Raw genomic sequence first — 12,168 nt, forward strand, 5'->3', positions numbered from 1 at the left:
CACACTTTTTATTTGCAAGCCAGTTGAAGCTAGTCTCTAAGCAGACCAGTGCACAGATGTGGTTTTTTTCCTTTAACAGAATTGCAGTCAAATGCTCTTATTTACATCTTATTACATCCCAGCTCTTATTTAAAAAAATGGGTAAAATAGGAGTGCAACCAATCAGAAATGCAAATAACGCCACAATAAAAAAAATGGTAAAAAGTGTAAAATCTCTTAATCACGACAGAGATGTTATGTTTAAAGGTTTCAGCGTGTGGTTCAGTTAATGGTCTTTCTGTTTTTCCTCCCAAAGCAAGGCACCTCTATATCATACGCATCTCATTCTGATGGCCTGCAGCTCGTGTTTGCAAAACGCTGCCACATTTTTTCTGGCACCTTAACTCAAAAAGCCACCAGTGCCCGTGAGTGACACCTTCAAAGAACCCCTGTGGAGCCTGTGTTGTGACACACTTAGGCACAATCACATATGAGCAGCAATCCCTTTGGGTAATTCCCGTTTCCCCTATTGCTGGGAGAAACTCGGCCACCTTCCTCCTCCCTCTCCAGCTGGTTTGCTCCCCTGCTGCAAGGTAATACTGCAAAATCCAGCCTTTGTTAGCCAGCAGGCCAGCAGCAGTAAACAAGTCGAGGACAATAGCCACCAGACATATGGAAAACACTTCAGTTTCCCTGAGTTTGCCACATCCAAATGCTTTGCTAATGAGAATTCCTGAAGGTTGAAAGGAAACATAACCTGCTGGCTTGTTGCTAAACACTGTACTGCTCTCTGTGGAGTGGAAGACTGCTCCAAAAGGTCTGAAATGACCCGGAAATGATTTATTTTTAAGGGGATGCTTAGGAGAAAGGTGGAAAGTACTAAAAAGTACAGTTTAGGGAACAGCTCCACACTGTCAGGTGGCAGATAAATAACGACCTCATACTTTCCATTTCCACTGTCCTGCAGGGTTTGCCTTTTCTAAAGGGTTTTACGCCACTTGAAGACTCTTGTTTTTGTTGGTATTTTTACGGAAGATCCCATCTGACTCCCTGTTTCACCCCTCAGAGGGCTGCAGCACAGCCACCCCCGCGTGTCCCTGCCCACACACGGGTGGGCGACAAGCATGGCCCCACCAAATGGCGCCCGACCACGGGTTTGTCTCCTCAGGCTGTTCTTCCACAGGCTCTCTCAGCCCATCTCACCCTCTGTGGGACTACAAGCTCCCAAACACCCCACAGTCAGGCGGCTTCAGGCGGCCCCACACACACACAGCCCCCCTGGGGACCCTCCCCTAGCGCTGGGGTCCCCCTGAGCCCTGCTCCCCCCGGGCCCTGCCTCCTCCCCGCGGCGCCGGGGCCACACAAAGCGGGGCGGCGGCGGCGCCCGTGAGGCGGCCGCCCCTGCCCCCGTGTCCCTGCCCCCGTGTCCCTGTGTCCCTCTCCTTGTCCCTCTGTCCCTCTCCTTGTCCCCCGTGTCCCTATCTCTGTGTCCCTGTCCCTGCCGCTGCCCCCGCCCCGCCGCCGGGCTCGGGCTCGGGGCAGCCCCGCGGCGCCCAGCATGGAGCCGCCTCAGCCGCCGCCGCCTCAGGAGCAGCCGCCGCGCCCTCGATCCCACACGGTGACCACCACCAGCAGCTCCTTCACCGCCAACCTGTCCGCCAGCTCCAGCACCCTCGCCTACGACAGGGAGTTCCTGCGGACCCTGCCCGGGCTCCTCATGGTGGCCGAGATCGTGAGTGGCGCCGGGGAGGGGGGCTCCGGGTGTGTGTGTGTGTGTGGACGGGACGTGGTTTCGGGTCATCGCTGTAAAATGTTCCTGCCCTGTTTTGTTTTCACTCAGTTCGCCGCCTGGAAGAAACAAAAAATGCGTATAGCAATAAGTAAACAGGCGTTTCAGCGGTGTGGGTGAGGCAGCAGAGGCGGTGGGTGCCCGCAGGTGAGGCGCCCGCGGGGCTGCTCCCTCACAGGGCAGCCCTCCGAGGGAGGCAGCGCTCCCGCCTGCTGAAAACACCTCCACATTTTTCGTGATAACACCTCCGAATTATCGGTGATAACACCTCCAAATTATCGGTGAAAGCACCTCCAGATTTTCGGTAAAAGCACCTCCAAATTACCAGCCTGTGTACAACTAACACGGGGCGAGCAGCCTGTGGGCTCCCACAGCCCCTGAGGTACCGTCAGCCCCTGTAGCGGGCGAAATTTGGGCTGATAACTGATTTTTGGAGGCTTTTCTTAATGACATTGATTGTACACGCTTTATAGTTTACGGTGCACTGATAGCTGTGACACGAGAGTTAATTAAGCAACTTATCTTCACTTTGTAGGTCAATAAAAACCATTTCCTTATGCTCCTGGTGATTAGATAGATACACACATGCCAAGAGGGATATGAGCCTTTTGGATATGTCAATAGTTTTATTTTTTTGCAGGTGCTTTATAAGGTGTGAACGAATACACACACGGGCACACTCTGGGGTTTAGTCGCTTGTCTTCGTGGTAGGTAGCAAAAAATACAGCACTGGGGCTGCTCTGCGGGAATGCCTGCCCCTCAGATCAGTGTGTTAAGCAACAGGTACACAGCATCTCTGCTTAAAAACAGCACATCTGTTTTAAGTCAGCTCATCTACGCTATTAATAATTAAGGATCTCAAAGGGTCTGCTGCCCTGGCCAGTTTTTTTTTTGAGTTTCCTGTGTGATGCTGCGGGCTTTGATGATGATGGAAATATTACTGACTAGACCAGATTCGTTTCCAAGGCTTGAAAGTATCGAGCTTCGCTCCGGCGGTGGCATGACTTCTGTTTGCTGGCTTTGAAGTAAAATAACCAAGCAAAGCTTCGGGCTTACGTGCGATACAGAGCCTCTGGCTGGAGCAGTGCCCTTGGAGAGAGGATGCGTGTGACAAGGTGCCCGCTGCCGTGCGGACAAGGAGTGGTGAGCGCGTGAAGGCAGCGTCTGCAGCCAGCTGGAAACTTGTCTGGCAGCATCGCTGGGACTGCTGGCAGTCATTAATACGTAGTTCATTGTAGGCAGGTTTCAGCTGTTAAATACAGGGGATGCTTTGCTGGCAGGGCTGTGGTGGATCCGTGAATAAAGTGTTAGTTTTCGAAAGAAAAGCTGCTTTCTTTTCTTTTCCGGTTACTAATTGCAACAAAATACTGAACCTGTCTCATGTTTTATCTGAAGAGTGATCCAGACTGTAAATTACGGGAGAGGTGCCCCTGTTGGAATACCACACATTCAATCTGGCTACAAACGCTATGTCAGCTGTGCTTATGTTGACCTACATGGCCATGAGACATGGGCAGACTCTTGTTGACTGTTCCTTGGAAGAGTGCTTTCCAGTCTGGGTTGACAGGAGAGAATATTTGTGTAGCTTTCCTTTCCAAACAGAGCAGCGGTGGTTTCTAAAGGTTTTTGTTTCCTATCAGCCATTCCTGACTTGCAGAACAATTGTAAGATGATTCTTCAGCCACCATTTTGAGTGCTTGAGTCCCTCAAATATTGACTCTGAGGGCCAATTTTGGTCTAAATTTCAAAAGTACCTCAGGGAAAACATTTTTACCGGCTTCAGGAAGAACCACAAAGCTACCTGACTACTTAGGCTAGGGCAAAGTTGTGTCTCCACTGCCAACTTCCTCTTACGTACTTGTATTGACCAACAGCATGAAGACATGCCATCCCTGGCCAACGGAGCTAAGAGAAGTCTCTGAAGTAACTGAACTTATCCTGGTTTCTAAAGAAGTATTTGAGAGAATGGAAGACAATTTTAGTATAAAAAGCAGTAAGGCAGGCTCTATGGAAGTAGAGTATGGCTAGATACCGTCGTTGTGGCAATACTGTTGGTTCTTATTTTAATCACTTGACTTAACCCAGCTTATTTTAGAGCAGGTGGAGTGGATGTTTTGTGAAACTAAAGGAAAATTAATTAATAACGTTTTAATGAGTACTTTTAGATGGAATTAACTTTAGATGAAATGAAACCAGTTATTAAATCAAATAAATGGCTTTTATATTTATGTATGTATATATTGGGCAGTGGATTTTGGTCAAACTTTTTCCACTAGTTCTGCATCTTTTCTCTTTTATGAAAGTAACCGTGCTTTAGCAGAGCATGACTAGCTTTCCACAAGATCTGGATTTCAAAATTGGCCCTGAATCAGCCAGTTCCTGCCTGTTACGATCATCCCATACATCCAAAAGTTATGGCTTGCCTGCACAGATTGGCTGTGCAGGGTGTTCCTGACCCTCAGCACTGACTCAGCTGTCAGCACGGTCCTTCTGCTAACAAGTTGTAGACCTGTAAATGGGACGGACTGATGTGCATGTCTGTATTTCAGTCTCAGGAGCTGACAGCCTGATACATGGCTTTCCGTCTGCACACCAAGCTCCGAGCTGCATCAGCTGTGGTAAATGCAACCCGTGCTTCTGCTGCCCCTGCTCTGGGGACACCTGCTAGATGGACCGGGAAGAGGGCTGCTTTTAGGAACGTGTTTTAGCCCTGCAGCTACTCATCAGCCAGACCAGACTTCCGTTAGGATGCTATGTTAAAGCTAAGCCAGGGGCTTGGAGCAAATCTCTGCTATTCTCCAGCCAAAGAGAATGGAAAAGCAGGAAGTTACCACAGTCAAATCTTCCAGTGCATAAAATGAAGGATCTTGAGCAGGTTTTGCCCCTTCTTCCCCGATTTGGGTGCTGTGAAGATGAAGCAGCTGCTGTGTGCGTTTCCAGACGGGCTGCTAACCAGAGGCAGTAAATTCAGAGTTACCCTCTCCTCCAAAAAGGTTCTTTGCAGTGCTGCAAAACGCTGATCTGCCATTGATCCGATCTGCTGCTCCCAATTCGTTCAAAATGAGTTAGCTTTACGAAGACAGGCTTTGTGACGGATGAGGCATTACCTGTCTTTGTGTAGCTTTAAAGGCAGCATAAATCTGGGGTGAAGCTGACCACGGAAACTGAGCAGTAACACAGCTGTGTGCCCAAGCCTGGTTCAGCTGAGCGTTGTAGCCCTGCACACATCCAGCTGGGGTGAACACGGGACTGCAGATTAAAGCGTGGGCTGTAAATCACCTGGTGCTGACAGATTGCCTGGGCCTTTTACATCTACGTCCGAGACCAGAGGGCACGCAAGGTTTTCCCATCCACTGGGGAAAGAGCTGGGGTCAGTTGATTTCACTGCAAAGAGCAATAGAAAATGCCACTGGGTGCATTTTTCCGAGCACTGAGGCTTTTGGGAACAGGCATAAAGCACAGCTTTGGTGTGTGGAAGCTTATCCACATTAGTTTTGCGCAGAAGTGATGATGTTTGTTGAACAGGGCAGTGGCTTCTGGCTGGGGAAACGTGGATTCACTGGCCTCAGTTGGCCAGGTGGCTCCTGACAGGTGAATGAATCTCTCTGCATCGCCGTAATTTCTCCGAATGACTTTTCTATTTGTAGAATATGGATACAAATCCTGGTGAGGCACACCGAGACCTCCTGGTGAAAAGCAGCGCGTGAGACATAGGGCACGGTACATAAAGTCCCTAATTCAGATGTCGATCGCCTGAGTTAGCGCTGCAGTAAAAATACATCCTGTAGAAGGGAAGGGATGCTTATTCCCATAGTGCAACCCCTCCAAAAAAAAGGGGGGATTTATATTTTCAAAGGAAGCAAATACAGCAATTTCCAGAGATGTCTTTTGAGCATTTCTTTCTGTACAGTGATGGCCCAGGAAGACCATATATTTGTCTTCCTGGGAATTTTATGGCTAAGATAAATGGTGGCTAGCGGTACCTCCTCAGCGCTTTAAATCAGCTTCTCAAGTCAAGCATTATGGATCACTTTGCAGAAGTGGAGAGTTTTGTGGTTGCTATGGATGTAGTTATAAAAATATTTACTTTCTAGTACAGCGGCATTGATTCCTTCAGACTCTTGCTTCACACCAGCGTGTTGCTAGATACGGTGTCTCTCTTAAACTCGCCCGGGTGATTTTAGGGCTTGTGATGGCTATTTGTCCACGGCAAAAACAAATATTACAGAGCTGGAAACGGCTTGGAAGGTTGTTATGCCGCAGCTGCAAGTGAAAGCTTGTGGTGGTGTAATTTTGAGGAAATTGTGATTGCAGTCGCGATTCTTTATGCTGTTCCACGCGTTATTCTTCGAGTGAAATGCCCAGAAAAAAATATGTGCTTGAAACAGAAGCCTGATAGGAAGTTATTTACATTATTGGCACCGCCTAAAATTGGGATTCAAACTTTACATTTCTGGACAATAAAAATAATTTTGATTGCTGTTTCTTTATTCTTCAAATGAACCCTTGAAGGCTTAATTCAGGAAAGAAATCTTGTTTAACTTAATTATTCCAGCAGAGCGGTGAGCCTCAGAATATTAAATAGGCATTGAAAGTCAAGTTAGACTTGAAATACCGAGGTTCCAAAAACAGAACAACTGGTAATTTCCAAGTGTTTGTTCAAAAAATTGTTTTTCTCCCTCAGTAAAAGCCTAAGAGATGCATCGAAACCTTGAGCAGATTTTCGGGTTTTGAACTGTTAGCAATAAAATTATATAAATGTTAGGAAAAACAATACCGTGGGAGCATGTACTGTGAAAAGCCTACAAGACAAAAGTTGTGCTTATTTTTTAAAGCTCTCTTTGCATGTAGCTTTTTCTCTGACTGCAGTTCAGTTTTCTGCCTGGACACCGTGCTCTTGCACCTCCAGTTCTAGGACAGCCCGCGGACACACAGCGGGAGAGTCATAAAGCCCCTTCCCTTACCTGAGGAGCAGGAAGACTTTGTCTTCCACCTGGAACAGTAGAGATTTATTTATTTATTTTCCTTTTGCAGTCGACACTGCACTCAAGGCATGTCTGCTTGCAGGAAGGTGACGGCACTGAGGCATCTTCTGATGTGTCGGAACAAGTGCTTTGCTTAGAAGAGCCGCGCATACGCGTGCTCTGAAAATGATTCACTTTGAATTACAGCGTTAAAGCTATTTGTAGTCATCTACCACTTCATCCACTAGCTTCATCTTTCTGCACACGAACAAGAAAACAAGAAAACAAAAGCCCAGGCTCTATCCTTTGCTCTTGATCAGCTACAACTCTCACTGACATCAGTTCTCCCTTTTTTTGGGTGCTGTCATTCCACCGCTAGCCCGTGCTGTCCTTGGTGTAGTGGATACACACATCTGTGTGATTTCCAGCTTTCTCAAGGATCGTATCACTCTTTCAAGTTCTGTTTCCTAAAGCTCTTTTGTTCCCTGGGTGAGGTCAGGGTGCTTCCTTGGGAGGAGAGAAGCGCTGGGGTGACGCACAAGAAAGCAGAAGCCTTGGAAGTGGTGTGGAATGTGCTCCAAGCGCAGACAGAAGCACTACTGGGACTAACGTGGTACGAGGATGAAAATGCCTCTGAAAGTGAGTGCTGATATTTGACAAAAGGTCAAAAATGCAAAATATTCTCCATACCTCAAGGTTAAGGTGAACTATGTGTGAAATGTCATTATCTCTTCACGAGAAGAACACTCTAAGACATACTTAAGCATCGATGTTGTGGTAGGGTAGATAGTAATTATAAATCAGCTCCTTCTCCCTCACCCCTGCTAACCTCTAGAGGAGAACCTTTCCCTACAAAAATTCTCATGTAACCCAACGCTAGTTTTGAATAATTTTTGGCCTCCAGTAGCCTCTGTCTATGTTGGTGTCTGTCTATGTGCAGTGCTCCCACTATTTCTGATGGAATAGGTACAGCTTCCTAGTTGCTGAGATTTAGCATGGTGCTGTGGCTGGGTGTGTCACCTGACAGGTGAGTGAAGACAGTGGGCAGTGGTAGTGTCAGATGCAGAAAATGATGGAGATTCCTGGTGCTGCTTTCTTTCCTAAATTGGATACAAAAACTGTACTTGTCTTTGTCTCTTTTCTATGTGTTTGGGGGTTGTTTTCCCCTTCATGTCCCATTCCGGTTTCCCTTTTCTGCACTGGGTGGGGCTCCTGCCTTCTCCTCGGGATGATTTATTTCATGCTGGTAAGACCTCAAGTGAGAGGATCTTAAAGAAGTGTGTGCCTGTCAAAGAAACAGTTTTCCACGCCGTGCATGATGAAGAGGTGCATGTGCTGGCAGGGTGATACGCATGCAAGCAGAGAAAGGAAGACAAGGAGGTTAATGGGCTGTGAGTCACACGGGACTCTTGCAAAACCATAGAAGTCCCCCAGGTTTCTAACCCCTGGTCTGAGCCATTAACAAAGTGCTTCTTCCACAGCAGCAGCAGGTGCCTTTCGCTCCTTGCCCTCGGGTGAGGGAAGCCCTCCTGCCTGCCTGCCCAGCCTGCTCTGCCCTCCATCCCACACCGACAGCACAGCAACAGGCAGGGTTAAAGCACCGGTGGCACAAGGATCCTTCTTAAATATTCAGTTCTCAAAACCAAAGAGAAATTCTCACGGGGACTCTGAGCCCTTGCAAGTGGAAAAACCTAGCAGGAATTATGATGCGCTCCCCTCGCTTGGTGAGTGCCTTCTCATTCAGCTTCTTCTCTCCTGGGAATAACGGTGCCATAAATTCAGTTTCTAATGGCCCTGCATATATCTGTGTGATGGTCTTTTTTTAGTTTCTTTTTTTTTCTTTTTTTTTCTTTTGGGTAAAGTACATATAGTAACAGAGACGTATTTCTGCACTCGTTCCCATTTCTGTTCTGGAAAAGCAGTAGGAAGAGCGCCTGCAGGAAGAGCACCAAGCCCTCTTTTCTACGGCTGAACTGCAAATAAATTTCAGCATCTGTCAGAGCTTTGGCAAGGTGCTTCTGCTCAGCAGTGCTCAGAGCCAATTCCTCTGGAAGGGGCTACATCGATTTGCCTGCTTCTGGAAGGAGTGGCCGGGCTGTAGGACTGCTAAAACTGCAGAGAAGGAGGGCCCGAGTAATGGGAGAACCAGATGGGAGCTGGGGCTGGGCAAAGGAAGGCTTGGTGCTGACCTTACCCAAGGGAAATGAAAGAGCTGGGGCTCGGTTCCTCATGCACTAATGCTGGATCCAGGCCTTACCAGATCACTACACAGACTCGGATCTGTCCTGGGCACGACTGCACTTCTACCAAGCACAAGGATGTGCATTTACACTCTTCATTTTTCCAAGGTACGTGCGTGCGGATGGTGCTGGTGCAACCACAGGTTTGCTGGGATAAAAACCTCCGAGGCAAAACAAAAAGAGTTGCATCAAATTGGTGTCCTTACAGGGAGGTTGTACCAGCAGTTTGTTCTGGGCAGCCACAATGGTTTTGGGCCAGTCTGAGATGAACTAAAATCAGATTTTGTAGAACTGAGATGGTCTAAGTAAGCATGGTGATAAGCAGCAATTTGTTGTCACGGTCTTTGGATGTATCATAATCTGGTTATAAAGAATAAATCTATTAAAAATCCTGCCTAGGGCTGGAGGGAGGCCTTTTGGGGAAGGCAGTCTGATCCTCATCTCTGGTAATCTCTGTTTGTGGTTAGCTGGTGGCCTGATGTGCACAACTTGAAAGGGATCCTGTCAAGAGCCTCTGCTCCATACCCAAAACCAGGCCTGCTTGGTGTCATCAGCTCCAAGTGGGGCTGCTTTGCCCAGGCCTGTGTTTAAATAGATTCAAGGTGATTCTGCACAGGCTCTGTTTATTCAGCCTTGAAATGAGACAGCCACTAACAGGGTCTTTTTTTTCCTTTATATGTGTGTGTAGCCATTACATTAAAGAGTTTCTTTAACGTGTATTTTAGCAGCATCATCCCTTTTCTTCAACAATAGCGCTCTCGCCAAGGCCGCAGCTCCTGCAGCAGGTAACAGCTGAGCAAGGCTGAACAGTTTGGAGAGAAGTACGAGGAACTACGGGAGAAACTCAAAAAACAGAGACATGGAGGGTGCTGCAGGCAGGAATTAAACACCGGGGGGGCAGGGGAGCAAACAAAAGAAGCCTTCAACAAAAGGCAGACCTCTGCGAGGTGTCTTTAAAATGGCACTTCAGCTGATAAAATCAGCCTTGGCTGTCTCCAACTGCAGGGCAGAGCCTGACAAGGATCAGGTGAGGGGAAGGTGACTGTGGTTGGGTGCCTGCTACCACTGATGTAGTTTGAAGGCATAAACAAACGCACAATTGCCTTCTGTAGGCTCAGGGCACAGCCATGATATGTACAGGGAAGGATGGCATTTTTACTTCATCCACAGCAGGGAAAAACACCCCAAATTGAAGCATCTGCATTGATTTGGTCTTAGTTTAATATTCAGTGAGAAAAGATGCTCTCCTGGCTAATAGCTTCCTTGGAAGATCTGACTTTAATCTCCACCGTCTTCCTGTGTGATGCTAAACGAGGCGAGTAAGCCTGGCCTTCCAGTGTGCTCGCTTCTCTCCTTGTTTTCCGGGCCACTGACTTTGGGTCCGAGGGGCAAAAGAAATGATTATTTGCGGTTGCAGCCAGGCCAGGAAGAGCTGTGCTCTGAAGAGGCAAAACACAGTGCCATGTTAAGCACTGTAGGGGAAAAGAAGCATTTTTCCAGCAAAATTTGGCAAGAAGTGGATACTTTTGACCTTATTTACAGTCTTTACAATTCTGAGGGCTGCGACCCGTTCTGTTGCTGCATGCAGGTGGTGGTATGGAGAAGGGGAAAGTACGTGGCCGTGTCATTACAGACTGTATTTACTAGGGATACAATGAAGATGGATGAGGAACTTCATTTCTTGCAGTGTTGCACACTGAAAGGTATTTTAACATAATACTTGTGCCTGCCTCTTGCTCGCTCACTCCTCTGCCTCTTTGTCCCTGTCCTAATTTTGTAACTCTTTTAAGTTCTTTTAGTTTTGCTTTTGTCCCGTTATTCCTTCAAGCCTTCTTGCCCAGCAGCTTTGGGCAACGTGCTGAAGGTTTGCTTCCCAAGGTCTTCATCAGGAGGCTGTGGGTGAATTATTGTGGCACGTTTGGCTCTTGCATTGCTGAAGGTGCTTTCTTTTAAGTAAACCAAATGCTTTTGGCTGAGTTAACCCTAAATGCTCCAGGCACATGGCAGATTGGACAGACTTGGTTTTCATCAGACCTACCACTATCTTGTGGGAAGACTTTAGAAAAAGGCTAACAAGTTCTTCAATACAAGAAATTGGGATATGTGGAAAAGCAGGATCTCTGTTAGAAGTTCTGTTTTGAAGCCTCTCTGCATGCATCTGCATTGGGATGTGTGTTACAGTCACAACAGCTATGTACTGTTGTAGATTGATAGTTGACCTCCAAGACAAAAATATTTCTTCTTCCCTATGGCATGACTAAGATACAGCACGGTACAAATCAGTACATTATTAGTCTTCTTTTTTATTATTATTATTATTGTTTTTTGTCCCAATGCGTAGGAATTCGGCTATTGTCAGAGTCTGGATACCAAATAAAATTCCTACTGGGCGAAAAGATAATTGTCATTGAGAAACACTACATTTAGTTTTGGAAAACAAGAATCCTTACTGTTTTGAGTAAATTCTTGCATTCATTTCACTTTAAAAGACAGTGTGCAAGAAGGAGATAATGAGCCACTTGACGAGATGGGAGCTCTTGTGGTGTGACTTCTGTTTGAACTATGACCTCCATGCAAAGATGTATAAAAAACAGTTTTAAAAATGTGACACAGACACCACTATAGTTGAATGATGAGACTTTAAATGAGTGGAATAATGATAACCAGCTTTTCATGCTACTCATCACATCTTCTTCATTCCATTCAGTATATTTGAAGAACTCTCCCTGTTCCTCTTCTCAGCAAAAGTAAGGACGGGAATGTAGAATAAGGTTTCCAAGCATTTTGTTCACTTTGGGGATTTTCTTCTAGACTTTGGCCATCGTGAAACATGACCAGACACTTGTACAAGGAATTTGACATTCTCTTTGTGCAGTAGGAGAGGATCACCTAGCAAATGTTTGCCTGAAGTAAGCAAGTCAAGGCAATGTGTTAAAGATGAGATGGGGAATCTTAGAAAGCGTTTTGCTAGGTCAAGTTACAATTAAACAGAGTACACAGCAATAAATGAGGTGGAATTCTCCAAGCTAGGTTACGTTCAGTTTTCATTTTCTTCCTAAAGTGAATAGAGGAATACAAGCCCCCCAAAGCCCTAGAACTATGCCCAAAGTCATTTTTGCTTCAAAACTGTTTTCTACTGAACTTTTTTTTTTTTTTTTTTCCTGGAGGATCTCTTCAATTTGGGTCTCATTTAAAA

The 12,168-nt window shown here is 46.5% G+C and overlaps 1 protein-coding gene across 1 annotated transcript in view; it reads left to right on the top strand.

Moving 5' to 3' along the window:
* The first annotated feature begins 1,358 nt into the window (after positions 1-1,358).
* CMTM8 (CKLF like MARVEL transmembrane domain containing 8) overlaps positions 1,359-12,168 on the top strand; it is a 33,426-nt gene continuing 22,616 nt past the window's right edge. The window contains exon 1 of the mRNA XM_084281548.1: positions 1,359-1,711. Coding sequence (XP_084137674.1) covers positions 1,538-1,711 — 174 coding nt within the window. The 5' untranslated portion in view covers positions 1,359-1,537. The remainder of the gene's footprint in view (positions 1,712-12,168) is intronic.

The sequence above is a fragment of the Netta rufina genome (assembly GCF_964035555.1).
Source record: "Netta rufina genome assembly, chromosome: 2".
NCBI classification, from domain to species: Eukaryota; Metazoa; Chordata; class Aves; order Anseriformes; family Anatidae; genus Netta; species Netta rufina.